Source organism: Cygnus atratus, chromosome 5 (genome assembly GCF_013377495.2).
Source record: "Cygnus atratus isolate AKBS03 ecotype Queensland, Australia chromosome 5, CAtr_DNAZoo_HiC_assembly, whole genome shotgun sequence".
NCBI classification, from domain to species: Eukaryota; Metazoa; Chordata; class Aves; order Anseriformes; family Anatidae; genus Cygnus; species Cygnus atratus.
This window is the reverse complement of record NC_066366.1, coordinates 7340247-7365966: the sequence shown is the minus strand read 5'-3', so window position 1 is coordinate 7365966 and position 25720 is coordinate 7340247. Positions and strand designations below refer to the sequence as shown.

General features: G+C 34.6%; 1 protein-coding gene across 3 annotated transcripts in view; it reads left to right on the top strand.

The window, feature by feature from the left end:
- The window catches only part of ELP4 (elongator acetyltransferase complex subunit 4), a 141466-nt gene that overhangs the window by 19680 nt on the left and 96066 nt on the right, over positions 1–25720 (top strand). For all 3 annotated transcript variants that reach the window (XM_035549991.2, XM_035549992.2, XM_035549993.2), the window contains exons 4-7: positions 6174–6305; positions 10646–10785; positions 19320–19404; positions 23824–24012. In XM_035549991.2, coding sequence (XP_035405884.1) covers positions 6174–6305; positions 10646–10785; positions 19320–19404; positions 23824–24012 — 546 coding nt within the window. The remainder of the gene's footprint in view (positions 1–6173; positions 6306–10645; positions 10786–19319; positions 19405–23823; positions 24013–25720) is intronic.

Genomic DNA, 25720 nt, shown 5'->3' with positions numbered 1-25720 from the left:
TAGTGTATCTTTACTGTTTACTTCTGTGTATGTGAAGTAGAGAATACATTCTCATGGTTTATAACAAAACAAAACCAAACCCTTATAGTACTTCCAGTTGCTCTGTTTTATGAAATCAAAAAGGTAAATTCTGCTTTTTTTTTCTCTTCATATAATTCTCATTGACATCTCTGGGTTGACATCCATTTGGTGCTTTTGAATGCCAAAGAAAAATGTCCATAGAACTAACAGCCTTACCTGGAGATGGAAATAAATTGTTGTGCAAGGGCCCCCTGAAAAAAAAAAAATCTGTATCCAGTCATTTGTGTTCTTTAACAATAGACCTTGTCTTCACAAGTGTTTACAATCAAAATAGAATCCTCCTCCCTTTTGGGAGTAGGGCCCTTTAAACTGACATTTATATAATACATTATTGAAAAGAAAATATTTACCCTTCCTAACTTACCATCTGGTGTCCTTGAAATACTAAAAATTAACATAATGAAAAAGAGCCTCAAATTCATGTGAGTTTAAACTATTTAAATATCATTGCAATTAAAAAGCAAGTGATTCACTTTTTTTTTTTTTTATTTCCCATGTTTCTTTAGCCAAACCTGTGATAATATTACATTGCAAGATAGTTACATAAAACCATGTGAACAGCATACTTATTGGTACAGAAATTGATAATGTTTAAAATTTTTAAGTACTATCAATTTTGCAGTTATCGAAACCCATAAGGATCAAAGGATTTTCTATAAGAGGGATTTCACATACAGCTTGGATTATGTTGCTAAATAATAGCACAGTAGTACTTCTTTAGCAATGTAAAATAGCTTAGAGAGGAGTATGATGCCTATAGTTGGTGTAATGCATTGGTAATTAAGAGGGTGTGAGGTTAAGCTTCATTAACTGCTGTGGGATTGTATCTTGGATTTTATTATCCCCTAGAGAACGTTAGAAGTGAGAGAGGTCAAACTGTTAGAATCTGATTTTGCTTAGTGCATCTGCCAAAACAAGGCAAGCAAAGTAATGTGGCAGCAAACACAGAAAGGCCTGGATTGCTAGCAGATACGGATTGTACATCATTTCATTTCCTTTCCTTTCATTACACAGATAAAATATTTATTAACAAAATATATTACTGCATGTCTACGTAAGTGTCATAAGTTTGGTTTGTAGGAGACAATATTGTTATAGTTGGATTGTCATTTAGTATTAGCACTTTAGAAAAACATTTTTTCAAAAATAATTTTTTCCTTTTAAAACAAGGCAACAAACTTCCTTCTGTTTTTTGATTTTTCCTTTCTACGTCTCCCTCTAGACACAGATGGATGCCCCAACCAAACCACACTTAATAACTTTAGCACTTGTCTGCTTTTTTGTATTTTCATGCTGCATAGCAAAGACTTGTATTTTATTTGACCTCAAGAAATGCTGTGGTTTTTTTATTATTTTTTTTAAACTGTTGCACTGCTACATGCTTTGGGTTTTTTTGTTTGTTTGTTTTATGTACCTTATGAAAGATATGTCTTTTTTTAGCCTGGGAGAATGTAACAGTTCTCAGGAGTTGACATGCTGATGCCACAAAATTGTCAGTCCCAAAGCTTTTTGAAGCTATATGATGTAGGAGCTGAGATATTTTTAAGCAAAAATAGGATAAATAGAGATTTTATGGGCTGATAAATCCACTCTGTTTCTTGGTCTTCTGTTTTTATAATATAAATATAAGCACTTTTAGTTCCAAATTTTAGAAGTGTTTTAATAAATTTTCAAGTGTTTTAATAATCTTATATTCTGAGATTCTGATTTGATTCTAATAATACAAATTTATTTACTTAATCCTAAAGAGGCTCAGAATCTTCTTGGATTCAGGAATTATCAAAATGGAATTATCCTACTGTTAACTTCAGCAGAATTTTAAGTGTTTTTATATCTGGTTGATAGAGAAGTATAGTTCTAAATCATCTATGTTTGAGCAAAACTTCAGTTAAAAAAAAAGAAAGCATTATTGCTTTTGTTTCTTAATTTGTAATGAATCTGGGAGAAAGGCAGTTGTGATAGTATTTGAGCTAAAACTATTAAATCTTCTGCACCCAGATATTTTGAGGAAAAGTCCAGGCTTCGTCATCTTTAAATGTCTCTCATTGAAGCCATGTCCTCAACTGCTCTCCATGTGAGTCCATTTCAGATCCATTTTTGTGTTTGTGACAGAAGCACCTTGTGTTCTGGGGCTGGTTTGGCTGGTCTGCTTCACCCTTTCCATAACTCTTTTATTTTTCCTTTAAAAAGAAACATAACAATCTGAAAAATGATTAATGCTTTGTGATTCTTGGACAATAACAAAACTTTTCATGATACGGAAAAGTTGTGAAGTATATATCCAACCAGCCAGCCTTTTTCCATGAGAACATAACATAACTGTGTCCTGAGAGCTGGAGCCTTTCTCTTGCTTAGGTACTCTGTATCACTCAGATGTGGTCAGTTTTGTGAAGAGCTATGTCCTTGAAACAAAGAATAGCATTTAATTTGAACAGTTGTCAGAAGAATGCATGTATGTTGGCTTTTCATCAGCATAGATGTACCTTCAAACAGTATATTTCACCTCTCTTTTATACAGTTTAGTGTAAATAGGGAAAAAAAGTAAATAGAAGCTGGGGTAATAGTGATGCAGTTATAACGCAAATCTGGAGGGAAAGAAATGTTACTAGTTCTGTTTGTGGATCTTCATTTAAAACATATTTATATTACAGATAAACCCAGACCATGAATAGGATTGGAACACTTCGCCTATTCATGCTTAGGAACAATATCTCAGAAGGTATTTAACCAAGTTAATACACCCAGCAGAGCTCAAGTGACTGGCCCTCAAAATACCAGACAGCTCCAAAGGCAGACTGCTCTTTCCAGATTGCAGCTAGATTATGCAAGAAGCTTCCTAAGAGACAAAGTTCGTAACAACCTCATGCAAGAATGGTTCAGGATACGTTTGCTTTAGCATAATGTATTCGTTGACATAACAAATGATAAGGCAGTGAGACCAAGTAACCCCATCGATGTTTTAAGTCTCTGTGTATTGTATGAATTTGTTTCTTGCATGGAGACAAAAACACAGTGGCCAGAACTTGGTGCATCTTAGAGCATGCCTGGTTCAACTAGGCATAGTAGTTATTGGGTAAATGCCTTTTGGGAAAGCAGCTGGGGAAATAAGAGCCGCTCTTGGTATGAGAGAGTTGTTAAAGTGCTCCTGGTCCTTTCTGTAGGGCAGCAAGGGACAAGACAGCATAAAATGGAATTGAGCTGACACACATGCTGCCACTGTACTGAGTCAGGGGATTTTTAAGTTGCTTTTTGTGAATTTAGTCATTTTTAGTGATTAATAATTTAGTCATTTAGTAATTTTTAAATGGTAGAAGTTTTTTATTATGTCAGAATAAAATATCCTTTATTAAGTTACAAGTTAAATGAAGTCTATTCGAAATGAATGGAAGCCTAGGATGGTTTTCATCTCCGGCATCCGAAATCTTTATCAGCTTCAGGTGAAACCATTTTTCCTTGATCTCTTAATCCACTGCATTCTTAGCACAGTTATGGTATACCACAGTGGCTAATTGCATTTTACTGATGCTGTGTCTCTATGTGATTGTTTTGGACTGAGCTGCTCAGGTGTTAATAGCTAGTATTGTAGTATTTGTAACGTCTCCCATTTGGCCCCGTGCCACATAAGAAGGCTTTGTTCTGTGTTTGACTGCAAGGCAGGAGCTTTTTTCAGTGTTGCATGAGGGTATTGAAGGAACTTATACATTCTCAGTAATACTTGGAGAAGCTCTCATATCTTATTCTATTGACCTCTATTTTATTCCAGCATAAAACACAGTCTCGGTGTGAAACCTACAAAACCATTGTCTGTAATGATATAAAAGCAATGTATATAGCTGAGTGTCCCTGTCCCAAATTTGTCAATTATTATACAACAGTATAACAATATATAATTGATAGATATTTGCAGTGATTCAGGAGGAGGAAAATGTTAAATGCATTTAAGAGAATATCGGCACTGTATTTCTCTTTAGTTACAATAAAGTGAACGGTAAAATGCACCATGTCCTGAATTTCAGTTTTGCAGATGACATGAGAGCTGCCCAGTGACAGTACAGCAGATGAGGTAGCAAGTGATTGTATCATTGGTGGGATCAGAAACAGTGCTCAGGGAGCTGGATGAAATGTTTTTTATCCAAATAAAGGATAATATAAATGTACAATTCAGGGAATAGATTTGAAATAATCCTGAATTCTGCACTTTATTTTTAATTGGATATTTAACATTTTACATTGGTACTTATTTTAATATTTAAGTTGTTTAGTTCTTGCTACATACATAAACACAACTCTGCTGATAGCAAGAGTTAACCAACATACTTGGAAATACAGGCTAGTTAATCAACAAGGGTTTTTTAACATACAGTTATGATTCGTTCTTTAGGAAGGAATTCTTTCAGTTGGGAAAGTAGATAATTTATTATATTCTTTGTTTCCTTAATGAAAAATAATGAACTTTACTTTTGAATAGGGAAATACGAGCTTTTACAAGGCTTTTGCAGTTCATACGCAGAACCAAAGTAAATAAGCTAAAATTATTTGCTCAAAGGTGCATCTTCTGCCTAGCTGCTGAAATGCCAAGATACAGTTCTATTTGTACAACTCTAATGAAGTATTTACACAGAAGTTTACTTAGTTTCGTTACCTATTATCTCAAAGGGTGTACTACCAACCACTGAGAGAGAGAAACAACTGTCCTGAAATCAGAAACATTTGTTCTCGATTTTGTCAATAATTGTAGGTATTATGATAGTTTACACTGAAGAAACAAAACGCATGTTGTTTGTTAGATTACTTACTGGGCTATATCTGGGATTTTTCTCCTGTATTATTTAATACTGAATTAGCATAATACTAAGCCCAAATTGGAATCATTTAAACTTATTCTGTCTTACTTCTATGCATATCTGTTTGTACTATGTTTATTCATACAAAGCTCTGAAAGTTTAGACTTTTGTGGTCAGTATCAACTCTGCCTATGTTCCGTGTTTCATGTGTATCCCATATTTAGATCAACATTATTCTTCTAGGACAGTTTTCAAATTTAAGTCCCCATAACTAATACTGTGTAAGAGATACTGATGAGCTCTCTGTATTTGGAATCATTGCAACTAAACCTCAGTTTTCTCTCTCGAGACTTCTTAATGAAAACTTAGTTTTGTTTTTTGAAAATGAATGTTTTTGTTTTGATCTATTTCAAGCAGATAAAGAGTTTCTGTGCTGTCCTGTTTACACAGATGGGTGATAAAGATGGTTCCAAAAACTTGGCTGCATTTCATTCATCTACTAGGTGTAGAAGCACAATGCATAAATACTGTGCTTAATATCCACCTATTGCTTTGTCAGCAGCACAACGAAGGTGGAAAGCAGAAAGTTTGTAATAAAGCATTAACCCTAATCCAGGCCTAAGTCAAAGTTACAATTCTGTCCTCATAAGACAATTAAATCCACCTGTGTGCAATACTTTTTTAAGATAGAAATGTTTGCATTTGAAACCTTTAAAAATTCCATAATTAAATGTGTCCCTTCTGTTTGCTCCCTTGTGTTCCTAGATGTCTGCCATTAGTAGATACCATGGTTGATGATTAGCAGAAGGTTCAAAATGTCCTATTGCAGTTGTCTTCAGCCTGTGTCTGTAGGGTGTTGTAATCTGTTGAATACTTTTTAAAGATTTATAAAAGCCAGCAAAGAAAAGGGGCTTATTATCAAATACGCCTAAGTTCACTATGCAAGGAACAGACCTATTGTCAGAAATGGTTTAGGAGATCAAGTTTAAAAATAGATGGAAAAAAAGGAATGTGTATGCTGCTCAAGATGCGTAGTTTGTGTACAGTAGCATATACAATGTTATATTTCCATTCTGCATTCTTTTATATTTGTACAATCTATTTTACTACAACAATTATATGTGTTTTTTTTGTTTGTTTTTGTTTTCCCACAATCAGTAGGATGTAGTCTTTCAGAACAGTTATTTAATAAAGTTTTGTTACAGATTTTGGAACTGTCCACTATATTAAGTGAACTGCATTAGCCAACACGTACTCTTTGGATAACAATCTGTATGTAGCTGACATTCTTCCACTCTCTACTTGTAGAAACTTCCAGCCCCTTTGCTTGATGATACCCACAGAAGTGAATTGAGAGAAGAAGTAACACCTGCGAAGTCTGAAGATTTTCAGGATTCTATGAAAATAGCCTGGCGCTATGAAAATTTACCAAAAATGGAGGTAAATCTTCAGTATTTCTTATTTTTGCCTTTCACAGTGAAAATCAATTTGCAGAGGAAGTGCTTTTCAGCACAGGATAGTACTACAGGATTGCCTCCTGAGGGTAAATCATCATTCAGTAATATGTTTCTTGGTTACTATAGATACAGAGAGAAAAGGAATTTGAGAGTTTGCGGGAAATGTAAAATTTAATACAGACAGTAAAAATTAAAAAGTAAAAGAGACTTTTTGCCATGGGATTTTTCAACGAGTATTGTTAAGAAGAGACAACTTTTTGTAAAAGTTGGAATAGTCCGGTCACTTACAAACTTTGGCCAGATGTAGCTATACACAAATAACTTACGTAGTTTTGATCAACAGTACTTATTAGATCTCTCTAATGAAAGTACTGTGTTGAAGCAAGCTGTTGACTTGTTTATCCATGTGTATAACCACTAAAGTAAGCATTTGAGATTACTGTCACTAGAAACTAATCGCTGGGCAGGAAGAATATAAGAAACAAACCCAATGGACAATCATTCAAAGTTTATAGCTGTTAGTGTTCTGTGAGTAATGTGTTTCCCATGGCTGGTGATTTTCATATTTAACCTAGTGGAACAATTAACCTTTAATAAAATTACAGCATTTTTGACTGTTCAGAACAGAAAACTTGCTTTGTCTATACGTTTTAGTCTACATGTTTTATAAATTCTAGTTTAGATGTAGTCATAACTGCCTAGTAAGTTCAGTCATATTCTTAAAAAACATAATTGGAATGTGACAAAATGATCTTATAAGGCTTGGCATGTTTGGTTTTCTGTGAAATTGCACAGACATGGCTATATAGTTGTGTCAGAAAAGACTTATATATGGTGACATGCCAAATCAAACAGCCTCCAGGGTAATCATATAATCTCATCAATTTTATTATTGTGGAGCTTGCTGTGCCACTTTGAACCATCCCCAAAATAAATTGTCTGTTTTAAAATCCAACAGAATTCCTAGTACGCCAATATGGAAACTATTGTATGTTTTTAACAAATAGTGTTCTGATGTTCCAACAAAATATAAAACCAAATAATCTGCTTAGGTGTGCACTCATTCTCTATTATTCTATCCAGTAATAGATATTTTCTCTGGAATACATAATGTATTTGTCATGGATTATTAAAATTTGTTCATGGAAAGTAGAATAAAATGATCGGTCTTTGGTGAAGTATTTCCCTTTTTATCATTGCAGCTTTCCAAAAGGGATTCTGATCATTCTGAATAGTTGATGTACAATATTGTTCTGTATACATTCAATTAAAAAAAATGAACTTAAAAATAAAGTCTAGTTCTTAAGCTATCTATATCAGAAGTCCTTCAGAATATAGTAGTTAGTGGAAAAAATATTTTGAAATTGATATTTCTCCATGTTTCATAATGCAGTTATCAGAAATTTTGGTGCTGTGCCAAATTAATTTGACTGGTAAATACACTCCATGGAGGAGAACATTTGATATTGCCTTGCAGCACCATGGATGGTTTAAAGCACTTAGTAATATCATTTAATTAACAGCTTAAGTTGTGTTTTATTCTTTAAACTTTGTTTTGGCATAAAACAATTAACATTGAATAAAATTTCAAGGTATATTTCCAAATTGATTGAACTAATTAATACATTTTTAAAAACTCCTCTCAGAGAGTTTCAAGCCTGAAAGCGAGAAACCAGCTTTGCTTTTAGCTAGAACTCTAAACATGTTAGCAGATAACTTTTCTGTTCAATATCTGGCTTTACATGAAGTAAGAACCCTTAGGAAAAGTTGTCTGTGGAATTTTTGTTGCCTAATTCAGTTCTTATTTGTAATTAATTAAGAGATTATTGTTAATATTTCAGGTATTCACTTCCCTTTTACTGGACCTCACATAGACTAGCTCGGTAACTGAGTTTTGTTAGAGTGCATGATATTTATGTTAGCACTCTTCATAACTCTCACAGCTTGTCTTTGCATATGTGCAAATACCTTGTACAACAGCAAAACACAGATGATTTATCAGAAATCTGTCAGAGTAACAGGTCTTTTTATGCTTGATGTGCCTTTGCCAGTTTGTTACTTTCATCTGTACCAGAGGTTAATTTCGTTTAAACTTTGGAGTATATGTATAGCGTATTTTGCAATGCAAGATGGTATGTTTTTTCTTCTTTTTTTTTTTTTTTGAATGAACTGCTTATGTTCTTGGGGCAATATATAAACTGTCACAGCATGAAATCAATTTTCTGCCTTGATTCATCCTAAATCTGAGATTTCTAGCACATTAGTATTGCAATTAGAAACATTAACAGCAGACGGTAGTGTAAAAGCATGCTCTGCTCACTGACAATTTAGCGTATTTCTCCATGTGCAAAGTAGGAATCCCGGAAAGAACAGGCTTGAGCCTACAATCCACTAATAAATTTATCAGATCAAACTTAAGACGAATGGAAAGTCTCTGGTTCGCACTCTCCATGGTCATTCTGCTAAGGCAGATTATTCATGCTTACTTGATTCAGGTAGGCTTTTTGCAAGCTTCCCCGCTAAGCCTGGGAATGCAGTACATTGAGACCTATTCATAGGCTTCTGACATAGCCCGAGCTTTTATTGCATGGTGTTTTATTATAGCCAAATCCTAGTCTCCACCCAGTTTGTAGGCACTGTGCCTATTCTTTTGAATCAAGAGAGGTTATCACCTACCTTAATCCATGCAGCAGGGTGGATTAAGGACACCAATGTGCCTCAGGATTCTCAAAGAGGATCCTGGAAACTTCTTGTTTCTTCTTTTTTGCTGTCTTTACTGAACTCTATTGGGCCTCAGTAAGGATTTGCATCTGAAATGGGCAACCTGGAGCTTTCCTCAATGAAGACATCAGATCAAAGTTCAGTTAGTCAAGGCCTTTCTAAAACATTAAGGGGGCTTGGAAGTACACAATAAAAAGATGAGCTCTGGCAGAGATTGCAGTAAAAACATTCTGATCTGTAATCCGGATAAAGAATAGATTATAGGCCAAAGAACAGCCCCTGTTTAAATTGTTTTCGAAATCCTCATTTTAAATAAAGTTACTTTTACATATAAAATATTTAGAATTCAGTCTGATGGATTGATACGTTTTGTTATACTTCCTTCTTTAAATTCATTCGCTGATAAATTGGAGCACTGATGTAGAGAATCCATTTTTCTGTCATTTTTTGAGTAAAAACGATCTGCCTCATATGACTAGATACATATAAGGAATTGTATTTCTTTTTTAATTAAAAGCTTTTTTTTGTTTGTTTTAAAATGATGAAAAGTGTGGTTTTAGTTTTGTTATTTTATTGTTTTTGTAGGGAAGATACTGCAATATTGTCATTAGTTATGTTCTCTGCAAACTGACCAGGCCGAACATCAATAAATCAAATAATTTCAAAATATTTACTTTAAATCAAGTTTATTATAATTAATCTTAACAGTTTAATATATATTTGGTAAAATGAAACATGAAGTAAAATTGTGGAAATAAATAGCATGATTGCTTTTAGAAAACTAGCTATAAATACATGGCCATCTCTGGCTGTTATGGTGCTTATTTTATTAATAAGACCAAGTTTTATGAAAACCACAAGTGTCATGAAATAATTGGAGTTCAAACTAAATAATTTGCTGCCCAACACACAAAAAATATTGCAATCCCATTATCATAATAATTCAGTATTCCTTTTGTCGTTCCCATTTACAGCAAGAATAGCGAATGTTAAATTCGAGCAGAAGTTGTTCCTAAGAATTTTCCTGGCATACAAACACAACCCTGCTCAATTTTCAGATAGCTCACAAAATGTATGTATTGGCCTTTTTTTTTTTTTTTAATAAAATAATAATAGAGTGTTCTAAGTTGTTGTTACATAACCCACTGAAAAACTTTCAGAATTGTTGGGGCAATTCTGGTCACTTTTCAAGAGTAATTCCGTACTTCTGAGTACAAATAGAACAGCATTTCATTCTACCTAAGAATCAGAGCTTCTTTTTTTTTTCTTTCATTTTTTTGGTTATATTTTTCCATTCAATGTTGAGAGTGATGTGATTTCTGAAGTGACAAAGCTCTTGCTCAGCAGTGGTACTGTGGCGGGCATATTTGCTTTCCAGCAAAAATTGCTTACCAGCATTCTTTGGTCCCTGTGTTGTCATTCCTGGTTACCAGTAAGATTCGAATTGTCTTATAGTAGGTGTTTTCCTTATTTTAAGAAAACAGCCATCAATAAATGCAAAAATAGGTAATGTCTTTGTAGGACACTGTCTATTGTATCATTTTTTCTCATGATAGATAATCATCTAACAGATTATTGTAATCAGTGTTGATGTTTCCACAGGCCAGCCCAACATCATTTACCAAGTTTGGACATTACTATGATATTTCTAAAACAATGTCTCCAGAACTACTTCAGTCTATAAAATGGCACAGTTTTTACCCTTCTGAAGAATTATCCTTAGAGCCTAAACTGAAAATGTGGTAAGCTGCAATCCCATGTGCTTCTGTTGTGCATTTAAATTGTGTGTGCGTATTAGTTGTAAAGGATATTTTAGCATCAACGCATCCTGTGAAAAATCTTGTAGCCATGTATTGCCCACAAGTAGTTCAGCTGTGGTTCCCATGTCAGCAGTACATGCCATGACTGTCAGCAAAGCTGCTGTGGTGCAGAGGCAGCTCTGTGTGCTGACTCCTCAGTGGAAGAAGCAAGTTGGTAGGGGCAGTTAAGGCAGGCATTACTAGGACAATCTGGGACGCAGCTGAATACTCAGTCCAGTCCTACTGACAGTTGAGTGTGGGGACTGGGGAAAACTATTACTGTCTGTCTATGAACTACTCCCTGAGCACCATGCCCCATCAGTTTTCATGAATGTGTGTCAAGTGGCTGTCAGTCATATGAATATAGCCATTCACAGTTTTTAGGGCTAAGATGACAGGCCATCCTTGACCTACATCGTTTAGAACGCTATATCACATTAGGTTATTATGTGACTTCTTATATCCTACAGCTTCACCTAAGGAAAATACAAAAAACTGTGAGCAGAATTACACTCACTATTTGTGTCTTACACAACACCCTTAATTCCAGCAAAAATCATAAACTCTTATCTGAAAGACTAAAAGAAGTTATTCAATCAGTAATGAATTAAGGAAGACCAGAAGAAAATAAGTGACAACAGAATACTCCTATTAGCCTATGGCACAAAAATCCATTGTATTTTTCTTGGAGATATTTCAAGTCAAGTCAAATGTCAGATATGGGCTAGCAACCTCTTTGTTTAGCCCAGTCACTTAATTTAGATATCTAGGTCCTATAAATCCCAGTGTATAAGGCCAACTCCGAGAACCGGTAGTACAGTATGCTTTATTGCATGAGGTTTTTCATTACAGTACACTAATATAAGAGCTGAGATTTGTAAAATAAGTGCAATATTTATAAAAGTGTTTATAGAAGAAGTGCACCTTTAGAGTTGTAGAAAAGTAAAAGCCAATGTAATTTAGCTTGTGATTTTTCTCTGTGTTATACGATCAAGTATCACTGGTTTTAATTCAATACAGTGTATTCTTGCTATGTTATATATATATATATATATATAAGCAGTTGATAAACTTTCTGGAAAAGGAATAAAACTTTGGATTCTGCTTTTCATCATAAATATTTGAACCAACTTTATATGTGATTTATAATATTTTTTCAGTAGCAGGGTCGTAGAGGATAGATATAGGAATATTTGATAGATTACAAGTCCTTATATTGTTATGAACAATTTAACTACCTTTCTATCTTTTCTCTAGCTAACTGGAATGTCTGATGACTTTGGGCTTAACACCACTAACAATATGGCTGTGAAGTATTTGTATATTTTATGTTGAAAACAAGATAATTCATGTTTAGTATAGAAAAGGGACTTTACCCTTTATTCATTTGATAAGACTTGCCTAACTCTGATACTTTCCTTGTGTGCCGTCCTGATTAAAGTTCATAGTTCTTACCATGTGAATTCTATTCTTAGTTTTCATATAACTGAAAGATTAGATTTAGTTAATTTGCTTGGCAATCTATGACCATAGGGTTGCATTCTACCGTATTTCTGAATGCTTTACAATTGTTTTAATGTGTATTTCATTCAAAGCATTCGGTTTCATACAAGGTGGCTAATTTATTTAATAATTTGATTTACTTTGTTGATATTTCATTATTGGTGCTGGTCATATTGTTGAGGCATCAGTTTCAGATTATTGTCATTCCTGACTACGAACGCCACTGGTTTTGGATTCCATGTATTGAAAAAGTTGCACTAGGTCAAAGTTAAAATTAGGTAAGAAGAAATGTTCAGAATTGCAACCTCAGGAATTCATTGCATTTCTCTGTAGCAAAATGGAAGATTTATGCTTCCTATAAGTACAGTCAGACAATTCTCACACACATTTATAAATAAACTGAATTAGAATTTCAACTTTCATTCATCAGTTTTGTATAACTGGAGTTCATCAAAAACTGTGCAAGAGGAGAAAAGCTTCTCCTATTCCCTCTTACATCCTTGTTGATGTGCACCTAGCATAGTCATTGTACGTAAATTGGACTACTTGATTTACATAAGGAAAGGACAGGTTAAAAAATAAATGTTTCAGACTGGGACTTCGTGAAGTTCATCTGTGATAATAGAACTTAAATAGTTGTCAAAGAAGTTCCGTGAAGTCAAAAAGGTCAAACAGTACCTGTCTTTAAGGAGAGGAGAGGGCAAAGACATCTGTGTGATAACATCAGTGCTCCAAAAAATACCAGAAAAAAAGTAATATAATTTAGCTTTAAGGTTCTAAGACACTTTCACCCAGTGTGTGTTTGCTTATGTGTATTCAACTGAGATAAACTCAAAAGCCTCTAAAATAAAACGTGGTATTCTGCATCAGGAAAGTCTTTTGTTATGTTGAAGAAGGAGTTGTTATATTTACTGTTAAATCCTTACCTTGTAAATAATCTGTTACTGAGTCTCATAGGTGAATCTGAGTGAAATATCAGGCTTTATTCCAGTATTGTGTCTGGTAATAATCTAGTAATAATTTGGCTTGATAAGTATCCTGAGCAATGAGTATCTTTATTGAAGTCATAATGCCAAATTTGGAAAGTGGAAGGAATAATTGCATGCATATTAGATGGCAGAATTAAAACAAAATAAGTTTTAGGTCAGCAATCAGAAATTTAGTGAAGACAAGCCAAATATCGTATTAGTAGGAATAATTAATTGAACAAATAAAATACGGTAGCAGCTCTCCAGAAAAAAAAAATATCTGGGGTTATAAAGTGTCTTGAATAGAAGACACATTGGCAGTGTTTTGTGATTAATGTCACTGAAAAGTATAGTCTAGAAAACATGGAGGTGATAAACTGGAATTTCATGTAGAAGACATGCAAAATACTTCTGTTCTGCTCAGCCATGATAAGGCCGTCCAGTTTTTGATAGCATCCTTCAGGAAAACTCAGCATCAGTTAGAAGAGGATGTGAAGCTGAGTTTAGATCTAGAATGGGGATATATGGCCTGTGATGGAAGAATGGAAATTCTTTAGACAAATCTGAGAAGAGTCCCAAAGCAAGTTAAAAACTGACATACAGAGAGCAGTAATTCTGTTGTCTGCGGAAGATAGAACAAGCAATAATGGGCTACAGTAAATTGTAGCAGTGGAAATGTAGCGTGGACATAAGGAAATATTTTTCTAATGATTAGCACTGGAAGAAGTTGCCTTGCAGACACAGGTTGGGAGTATTGTAGAATCTCCATCATTGAAAATTTCTAAGGACAAGTTAGGTAAATATCTGTCAGAGATAGTTTAGACATAGTTCATCGTGCCGTGGGGCAAGAAGATAGACTACCTGACCTCTTGAGGTCCCCTTCATCCATATCTTCTGTGATTCTTTAATACACATTAGTCATAGTGTATTAAATCCAAAACTAAGTATGAATGTTACCAATTATTTCACTGCTTTCAAAACATTTATGCTTTTACAGAAACCCAACTGAGTTGTATTGTATTTTTTACAAATATTGTGGTGAAATTCAGAAGAAAGCATTCTTTTTGCAAGGAGTGAAAACAAGCTCTCAATCCTGTCAGGATCATTTCATTGAAGAAAGTTTATAAAAGTGGGAGGCAGAGGATAATATTTTGTTGGCATTACTATTTGGAAAATATATGCAATGCTTCTGGCTTCTAAGTCTAGATTCAGTATATCACAGAATGGTATTAAAAAAATTCTGTTCTCTTGATTAACCAGACGATGATTTAAAAGAAGGGTTTAAATACTATAGCTAACCCTTCTAATAGAAGCCAGCAATTTATGTTAGACCTAATCTTTGATTGCCTGAAGGTCCATCCCTATGAGAGCTTGATTTAACCTCTTTTACTTGCGTTACAGTGAACTGGGAACGTGGATCCGGCTAGTCAGCATGTCTGCACTCATAGGGAGCAGTTTCTTATACATGAGGTTCTCTGGCTATGGTCTTATCCTCTCAGTGCTGTTTTTTTGTTTGTTTGTTTTGTTTTTTTAAAATCTGAGAATATATTGCTTTTGAAAGTAATACAGAGTTAGAGGAAGTTAAAGGAGGAAGTGGAAAGTGGTACTTTGAGCTGGTATATAATTTTCCATAAGTAGATGGTGTTGTTGATGGATGGCACCTTTATATGGTAACAGAAATCGAAGAGAAAAAAAAAAGATAATTAGCAATTAAGAAAAAAAAAGAAAATAAATTTCCCTCTCATCAAAATGCTTCCTCGTTATTTTAGCTAACATGATCCATTCTAAATATTTGTGATGTAGCAGAGCACAACATGATTTAATTTCAGGCCGAAGTAAATTGCTATAGTCCTGTAACTACAGCTGTTGCAAAAGCACCTTAAATTACGTAGTCATCGTAGAAAGTGTACCAAAGTGTACCAAACATACACATTCTGCACTGAGGTCATAAGCACTAGTTCTGCAGTGGCCCAGCTGGTAACTATAAAGAAAGTTTTAGAAGTTCAGTGTATTTTTATTGTGCTTTTTTTTTTTTGATAAAATTATCATCAGTACTGATGTGGGTGAGGCTTTTCATAAGTGTTGTCTTTTTATTTCTTTCTCATAGAGACCTGCTACCTTTATCTGTAGTTAATGCTCCTTGAAGACTATACTTAACCTACGACTTGTTAGATGCACCAAGAATTCACCTTGTCCATCCCTTCTTTTTCCTATATTTTTCAATTACAGTGTGACTAGCTTTGGAGGCCTTAGGTTTCATTTTTCCTTCTTGAAATTTGGAAAAGCCCTTTCCTTCCATCCTTCTTTTGTTTTGGAAGGGGTGAGGAACAAGAAGAACAATCCTTTCGCTCTCCTTTCCTTTCACTGCTCAGGGATGTGATGACAAAGAACAGATTACGCAGTTAAATCAGAACATACTGGAAGTGTTGTACCCCAGTTTCCTTATACTCTCCTGACAGGAATAGGGATTATAATGGACATATGTTTTACTATGCTTTGAAAAACAGTGCTGAAACAAGGTTCTTCGTAGTAATCCTTCATAGTAATGTTTTGTGGAATAAGAGCCATGTATTTGTAAAAAGGACCAAATCACCTCGGTGCTGCTAGTTCTCTAGCATCACATTAAGAAAACTATTTAGACTGTTAATGAGCGAGTGCTCTCTGTGTAATTGGAGCTACTGTCTGTTGCATAATAATTACAGTGCTCCCCTTCCAAGGTCAGAGATGTAGAGGCTTTCTTTGGACCAAAACTCTTGGTCCTTTTTAGAAATCATTCATCTATACTTATGTCCCTATCTTTCTATCCACACAAGAATTCAGTTTCATTATGGACTTGCAAAGAACAGAGATTGTTTGACTGATTGGTTAGGCAGAACTTTCTGAATGTCCTTTTACTCTACAATTAAAGAAGGTGAGTTTTGGAGGTTTTATACATCACTTGTTTGCCTTAAAGTTTGGGGCATTTTTTTTCTTACTTTCTTATTGCCCTGTGCTAAACATTGATTGAAACCAGACTGAGAAGTCTTTTATAAAGGAAGCAGTAAATGAGACTGGGTGTTTGACGCCAGAAGAAGGCATCACCCTTTCTTAGCTCCATAATTTTTGTATTAGGGAAGGGCAGTTACATGCTGGCCCTAATGGTGGGACCAGCTTAACTGGGCTGTGCAGCTGTGACAGCAGCTGTTTTCCAGTTGTTGCTAGGCTATTCAGGTGTCCTTTTCGTTGCACTGTTAAAGCTGGTACTTAACAGGAAGGTGGAAATACCCTCTCTGATAAGTTTGTGCATCACAAAGGAGGCTTACTTTCTACCCCTCTACTTCTATCCTTGTTAAGTTGTAATCACCAAAAAATAAAGTTTGATAATCAAGGGAACTAAAATAATTAAGCTGTAGTTTTTCAATGTTACTCTTAAGTTTTACCTTTAGAATGTATGTGCTTTTGAAAAAAGAATAAATTTATCTAGAGTCTAGATTTACAGATAAATTTAGATAAAACAGGTTTAACTGTCTTGCCTAATGGAGTCTCCATATACATAATAAGGCTATTTGTCATACCCTTGATAACCTAACCTTTGTTAAATGCTTAGAAACTGTCAACAGAGAAGTCAGAGGCTCAGTTGTAACCAGGATACCTTCTTCCCAGCTCCTGCTTTATCCATTACTAAATTGCTAAACAAAAAAAAAAAAGAGTAAAGAAGAAATTGTTTAAACTCATTATCAGAATTAAATGGTGTTTAGTAACAAAGCCAAAAAAGACTAGAAATTACAGAATCAAAAATACCTTGTTTCCTTCCTTATGTATTATGGCAAACATTGCCAGAAGGATAATGCAACTTGTTTTTATAAATAGTGTTTCCGCAATATTTTTCATGTCCTTATTTACATAGCATAGTTCAAATTCAAGGAAACCATTAATATTTTAGCCAGAAGAAGAAGAGCCATTATGTTTGCATTCTAAATAAACCTATAGGCATTACGTTATTTTCTCTAAATCTTTCTTTGCTGCAAATCTTCTCCTGATAGATAAATCAAAGATCTTTTTTATTTCTTTGTGGGCTTTTTTGTTTGCTTGTTTGTTTTGATACTAGGACTCTCTAATTCTGCTAATGTTTTAAATATTTCGTTCTTCTATCTATTTTTATAAGCAATTTGGTAGCAAACCAGGAATTGGCAAGTATCGTGACTGCAGAATATTTTCTGGGTTATCCTATAGATAGTATGGTAAGTGTGGTAATACTATCCACAGCAATATAAATTGATGCCTTCTTGAAAACAGACAGTGTGTTCCTTACTAGTTACACTCTGAATTACTGAAATAATTCTTTATATGAATATACAAATTTGAAAATACTGCTTCATGACCACGGCCATGAAGAGGAGCACTGTCGTCTTTTTGTATTAGATGTGCTGTGTTCCTGGCTGTGGCTACAAGATAGTCGCAAACTCCTTCCTACTGTTGGTGAGCAGTAGTTTCTGTCTTTTCAAAAAGGATAAAGGAATATCCAAAAGGATACAGGAATGCTTCTGGTTATTCTGAAGTGCTGCAGATTCTCTCCAGCTCTGGCAAAACTGGGAAGAAATTACAGCACTATGTAACAGAGATTATGTGTATTGTGGTTATGTGAAGACGTGGAGAGAGAAGACATTTTGGCTAGTGGGGAGGCTAAAGACCTTTTCCTGGCCACATACTTTGTAAACTGACACCTTTAAGACAAAATTTGACATATATTCCTTTTGTAGCTAAGTGATAGGAAAGTAATCAATGTACTGTGAATTCCATAGATAGTATTAAAATATTAGGATACTACAGCTGAAAACAAATAAAAAAAAAGTAATGGGAATAGTTTCATTAATGTTACCAGACCAAGCATATGAAATGATTGCTGAAAGTAAGAATATTTTGATGCAAAATTTTCAAAATAACCCGTTGTATTTTCCAAGAAATACACAAGACCTGAATCCACAATTCTTGATGGTAGTTAGTGAGACTGTAAGGAAGTGCTGAAACTAGAAAAGATAGAAGGGCTTAAACTCTCAACTTTAGTGAGGAGTCTACCTCAAGTCCAGACACAAAAGCCAGTATGCTGTATGGGATTGAAGACCTAGTATGTATATATGAAAGTGAACAGCTGGCTTGATTTTTTTTAAAGTAAAGATTAAGACTTTCTGTCCTTTGTGTATATTAGCCTGTGCACTGGAGAGTATGGCTAGGATGGGTATGAGAAAAAGTACATTGGAAGTGCAGGAAGTTCTAAGAGAGTGTTTGCTGAACTTTCATTTGGTTTTAAATGCCTACATCCTTTTGTAGGCAGCAGTTTGCTTTTTTGTTTTCTTTTAATATTATCAGATGTTTTCCAAATAACGCGCAAACATAAGTTATACCTCACAATTCTGCTGCCTTGCAAATAAAGCAGTACTAACACCCATGGTGATGGATACAAAATGGTAATATAATAGAATGTATTTTATGCTCTGTTGTGGCATTAGAAAAATTAATTAAAAAAAAAAGTAAAACAAATAATGATAAATGAACTTTCTAAACTAAGTGGAAATATTGTCTCTCTCATTTTTTTGTTGGTTTTGATTGTTTAATAGTTGTATGTATGAAAGCTTTAAGTAATAGAAAGTCAACCCTGTTTACCAGGGCACTGAGTAGGTGTACTCAGAGTAGCAATTAGGTAGCTATTTGTCTGTTATAGAAGATTAACTCTGTGCTATAATGATTTCAACTTTAAGTTGCTACATGAAATCATTAAGATAACTTAATTATGTTTAATCTCTTAAGACTCCTACTTTTCACAAGATGTCTGGATGCTGAACTGGTTAACATGAACCAATCACAATTGCTTTTAATGGCTACTTTATTCAAAAAGGATTGGTTTTTTTCCCTTCTATGACACTTTTTTCTATATGACACTTCCAGAATGCAAGCTGCATCTGTTTATATTTAATACAGCTTTTAGTGAGTATTAAAATGTGTTATTAAACTACTTCTTCTTACCAACAGTAATATGAACTGTGGCTATGCAAGTCTGCTTCACTCCATTCAAAGGGTCATTTACCAGGAAGGATTTGATGGCTCTCATCCCCAGGTACTGAACACCTTCCTACTCTTGTCTTCCTGTAACTAAGGTTTTCTGAGTTTTCGAGGATGGCGTGAGAATGTCTTTAAAAATTAACAAGGGTCAAGCTGTTTCTAAAAATTGCTAAAGTAAACAAGAAAGCTAAATAGTGTGTGGTTCATATTTTAATGTGCATTTGGAGTTTTTACTATTTTTTAACAGATATGCAGAGCATTTGAAAAAGAACCGTAAGCCAACATTAGTGAAACGCCTACTCTGTGCAGTTAGCTAATAAATGGATTGCCAAATATAATGAAATTAAGTTAAATATTTTTCACCTACACATTTTTTTCAAATCATTGAATTAGCAATAATGTGCTCGAGACTCTTGAGACTGAACATTCAACCTTTCAGATCCCTGCAGTGTTGTGGTAACTGGAGTGAATTTTATAATGAATTAAATGGTGTGCATCTTTATGTAGTGAGTATTGAAATACAGGTAAAGACATGAGAGTGCTACTTACTTATCAAAAACTTACCTATCCAAAAAGCTTACTGGCCTTGTAAAGATTGCTTTACTTGCCATAAATCTTACTGTGGGTAAGCAAAAATATTCCAAGTGTAATAAGATAGGATAAAAGCCTTTTCCAGTTTGAGCAATGCCTTATCTATTATTCTTTGTCATGTTGAAAAATATGTGACTCCCTTGAAGTTGATGTAAATAAAATAATAAATGATACGTATTGATGCTTCATTGATAGGTAATCATTGTTGTGCAGCAGAAATGTTACTAGAGTACAAGGTAATTAGTATAGATGCTGGAGAATGTCAAAGAATATAATACAAGACTGTGTGCTGTTCCTAGTTGAATATCTGAAAAATGGTTTCTGTGGGGAAGGTAATATATGAGTGGATGCATTCCTGTATGTATATATCCATCATAACAGTGTTTTTTAGAAACATGACCTGCCTAGAATACTAGTGTTTAAAATTAGATTCTTTGGATTATTTGTGCTCAGTTTGTAGTCTCTGCTGAGATTTATGGGCGAGCTTGCCTTCCCTTTGGTGACAGTGCCAGTCTGGAGCAGTAAATTGGTCCCTGACAGGCACCTCTCCCCACTTGCTGCAGTAGCCATGGCAACAGGCATGTCCCCGTGCTTCCCGCCGTACCCTGCGCAGAGCTGCTCCTCCCGCATGGTGACAGGTCCTCTGCAAGCCGGAGAGCTTGCATGCTGCAAAAAGCAGCACCGAGTCAAACAAATACCCTGGGAGCCTTCAGCCACCAAATCACCTCCTCCTGAAGAGATCAGACTGGTGTTTCTTATTTTTCTTACAAGTCAGGTCTAATGGGAAAACAGCATCTTTGTACATTCCTGATTTTTTTTTTGTATGTTTTAAACAAAATAAAGATAGGTGAGAGCCAATATTTTGGGGTTTTCTTTCTGCAGACAAGAAAATATTAGATATTGTGGATAGTGATTTTCTTTACTACTTGTTCTTTGTTTCAAAACATCTGATTAGAGTCAATAAAGCAAAACCAGACCTTTAAATCGGATAAATTTAAAAGTATATCTTCACCAATGAAGTATATAAGTTTCTGAGGTGAAGCTTTAAAAGTATGAAAAAGAATCCTTTCTCAAACCAGTTTACCCCCATAGACAGTCATCAGCACTTGCGTAGTTGTTTCTGTGTCAAGGAAGATAATGCGTACGATCATGTGATACCTGTTACTTTGTTTTAATTCCTCCTTTTCTGGAATCAGAAAACATTTCTTTACATACTCAATTTTTTGCATTTAGAAGTAGTATATAATACACACCTCTTAAAGTATGTCCAGAGTTGAATGTAGTTATGGTCCAGAACATGCCATGGAACTTCTTACCTTCCAAATCTATGGGAAATTCACCTCTCTTACTACATCTCCCCTTCTATTAACTGAGTCTCAAGAAGTACTTTTAAGTAGCCAAATATTAGGATAGTAGAGTAAAAACCATCCTGTACACTTCAGGAGCTGTTTCCTTTCCTATATTTAATAAAAACGCAAGCTTCTGAGAAGTTTGTGTATGTATGTTGTTCTACCCAAAATAATCCTCTTCCTTTTGGATAGGTCCTATTGGCAATGGCTTTCATGAGGTTTGGAGAAAACTACAAGGGCCAGAATGTATTAGGAAGGTGCTAAAAGAGATTTACTACTGACTTTAAGTAGATATATTAATCACAGCATGTGAGTGACAGAAGAGGATACCTCTAATGCTGCATTTTTCATACTGTGAAGCATAAACTTACCAAAATTTTTGGCACCTGGAGACCTAGAATTGTGTTGCTTTCTGGATCTGGGTTCAAAGGAAAAGTTTAACCTGATTAGTAAAACTTCCAGATATTTTTGGCTAATTTCACATCAATACAGCGGTATTTGGAGTTACCACTCCTTTTTATTGGCTGCTCTACTACTAATACAGGTAGTTTCTACTACCTGTATTTGAAGAGGGATCTGGAGAACAGTGAGTAGAATGTGACGCAACCAAGCTGACAGGTTCAACACAATTAAGGAAATTAGTGAAAGCTACCATTAGAGGTTTAGTAGACCTCTGATAAAACGGTCAAGCATCTCCGGGATCTGGTACAATTAGTTAGTAGTAGGACTAGAAATATGAGCATTGGCTTTATATTTTTTTTTAATATCCTCCATTTTATTTTTTTTTTTGCTGCTAGTCAGTAAGTATGAATCCTTTATAAGTTGAACATGGTTTTACATCATACAAAATAGCTTGTTTGTTTCAGAATTATTTTGGTTTTTCATGTGTGACAGCAGAACTTTCATAGGCAACTTTTTTTCCTTAACATTTCTTTGGTATACTTTGGAGCTCGAATTGGGTGATTTTCCAAGTAAGAAAGTTGGGCGAGGAGGTTGGATTTTGTTTGTTTAAGGTAGCTTCTTTAAATTCTTCATAATCATAATCCTTGCTGCCAAACCAGTCATCATTACAAAAACAACGTGAAAAAGGTGAAGTTTTTTTTTATAAATCCAAATTAATATAGATATACAAAATCTACTAGTGTATTTTAATAATGTTATCCTATTGTACTGTACTATTGTCCCAATGTTTGTATGATAGTGTAAAAAGTTAACTTTGCATAACTGAAGCCTAAAAGTCTGCAAAGCCTGAGACTAGAGAATGCACCAGAGCTAAAACATGTATCTCTTTCACAAAGAGTGTAAGAGAATTGGCAGATCAGCTCGCTGTGTGAGCCGTGAGAGTTGGATAAATGGAGAGCCATGTGGTACAGAGTTTTACAACTGAGGCTCTGTCTACCCAATATGGACAAGGAAGCATTTCTAAGAGTAGCCTCTTCTCTTGCCAAAACCTTTGGATTTCTAGAACAGCTGTGCAATGTTTTGTGCTTTATAGTCACTGGTCATTCCAGCTGCAATTCAGGATGGGGGAGATGAATAACTACAGTTTGTCAAGGAACATCATTGTAATGAAAAATAACTGTAAGATTTTATTTATGTAAACTAGTATTTATACATTTAAAAAAAAAAAAAACTGACTTTTATTTAAGTGTGAATCCTGAGCTCCAGAAATGTGTCTTTCATCACCTTGTACTGGAATTCTTCCAGCAATGTGCTTATTGTGTCTCTCTGCTGTTGATAGCAAATACACCTATAATCTTTCTCAAAGATCACCAGGAAAGGTCACGTCAAATAAACAGAAAAGAGATTTGTCATCTTAAGAAATGATTTAGTTTGCATAAACAAATTACAACTCTGACTTCATAATGTGCCCCTTCACAAATGGGGCTGTATCTTAACCATCGCTCTGTTGGCTGCTGTACTGACAATGTAATGCAGTGTAGCAAACGGTCCTTAGGTAGGTAACATAAGACCATTTAGGATTTTAGATGTCAAAACAGCTTAAATTCTAGTACCTAGTAGCTAACTACAGCAGAAGTGTGCAGTAGAAGGTTGAAAATCAAGGGAAAAGTTGTGTTTGATTACTCTCAGGCCCTTCCAGCAGCCCAGCTTAATGGAGATGGGAGAAAAGATTGCTATGTTTTTAAGGCAGTGATGGAGGAGAGAAATGACATGAAAAATCGTAATATTCTTGGATTTTCTGATAGAATATGCTTCCATCTAGCTGGTTAGTTATAGAAAATGCATGTTAATGGTTTTGCATATGTCCATACTGTTTTCTTACACTTGTATTTGCTTAACGTGGTGTGTTAACCATTAAGGAAGAGAGGGGAAAAAAAAAAGCCATTCCAATTGTAATTTTTACCAAGACTCCCTGAGATTAAGCTATGGTTACTTGTACTATTTAATTATTATGACTATTAATTCTATAAATTGTTGTATTTTTTAAAAAATTACATAGTATGTGACACTTTCCTCAATGTTTAAAAAATAACAAGTCTGTTTGTTTGTTTGTTTGTTTCTCTTTTCAACAGAAAAAACAAAAGAATATTTTGCGTATAGGAATTCAGAGTCTGGGTTCCTTGTTGTGGGGTGACGACATTTGTAGTAGTGATACTCCTGAACATATTCATAGTCTGACCAAATTTCTGTACGTTCTCCGTGGCCTCCTCAGAAAGTCTTTGTCAGCCTGCATCATCACAGTGCCCTCTCACCTTATCCAGGTAAGAATGCTGTCTTTGCTTATGTCATCGTTGACACTACATCAGTTAGCAAAAATTTAAAGTGTATAATAAGAAAACAAATACAATTAAAAATATATATATAGAAAACTCTTTTTGTTCACAGGGCAAAGTTAAAAGATAACTTCATTGCAATTTTTCTATACTTTTGTGAGACAGTCATGCTGCAAAATCAACAAAGACCTAAGCTTAATACCATCTTAAATACAGTTATTCCTATTCTTTTTGATCTTAGTCTTTTTTTTTTCTTTGAAACGCAGTCCGAATTTCAGAAATTGTAAAAGAGCAGAGAGAATTCTGCTTGTAATGTCATTTCTACTTTCTGGGGGGCAACATCCCTCCAGACCTTTCCACTGCCTTCAGAACAAAGTTCAATACAAGACATTTTAGTCCACTGCCTTTATCTGTCATGCTCATCGTGATTATGTGTGATCTTGTTTTTAAACCCAGGAATTAAAAGATACAGGTTTGTTCCTTAATTCTAATATGGTATTCTATTGGGAACACGAACAAATCAGTTATGATATCAGAGTAATTTTCCCAACCGCAAAATCAGAAGCTTCTCACAAAAGCTTTACTGAGAGCATATAGAATATAAGTTTGTTTTCTGAAGTAAACTTTTTTAGCAACAGGGAAAATGTGGACGCTCCTTTTTTTCTGCAAATGATGATGTGACTTAAAAAAGCAAAATTATTGTTCACAATGAACAGAAAACCTATAATTTTAGGTATTTATTTGGTTATAATAAAAAAGTATTGGATAAGACCTTACATTACACAAAATATTATCATAGTAGATGAAAGTTTTTCATCATTAGATTAACTCTTGTATTAGGTAAGTACATCATTCTCATGTATGCATTGCATTTTGTAAAGGTGTTTGAATACCTGCCAGTGTTATTTGTCTAGCTACCTGAAGCACTTACTGCTCCCTAAAATAAGGGGAGAAAACTGATTTCCTTGTTTTGCAGTTGGGATTTAAAATGTACTAATATTCCTCTTGCGATGCAAAACTCCATCTCCTTAGCTACGTTTAATATTTGGATGACAATATGTCTTCAGAAAGGTTGATTACTTGTCCAGTTGGGACACAGAACCTATTTCATTGTACTCTTTTGGATATGTTATGTCATTGAAAAATAGAAAAAATATTTAAGAGAAGTCCGGAAGTGTCTGTGGAGCAAGTTTTTCTAAGATACAAATTGAAGGATGAAATCTTTTGTTTGTTGCAGACTTATCTGTGAAGTTGTTTTTGTTTTTATGTTTATCGATTCTGTATAAATCAATTCATTTGGAGTTCTTGTAATATTATATCTCATTTAAAAATAATTTTAATTTTGAATTTTAACAGCATTGCTTTACAATAAGTGCTAGAATATTTTGAAGGGGGGTGGGAAAAAAAATTGTTTCCAGAATCTTTGCTTAGCAGCCTTAAACAAATGAGAGCATTACATATATTTTAAAAATTTTTATACTTCATGCATCCTTCTTTAAGCGCTAAACTATGGAGAAAACTGTCATTAGGAGGAGCAAAGCTGCTGAGGGTTCCTTATACCCCACATTACTCAGTTCCCAGAGCCCTGCTGTGTAGTTGTTCCACTCTCCAAGAAGCCTGTTAAAGAGCCCCTGAGAGCATGTGTACAGCCCTCCATGTTAATAGTTAATTGGTGAGGATGGCAAGATGAGAGGAC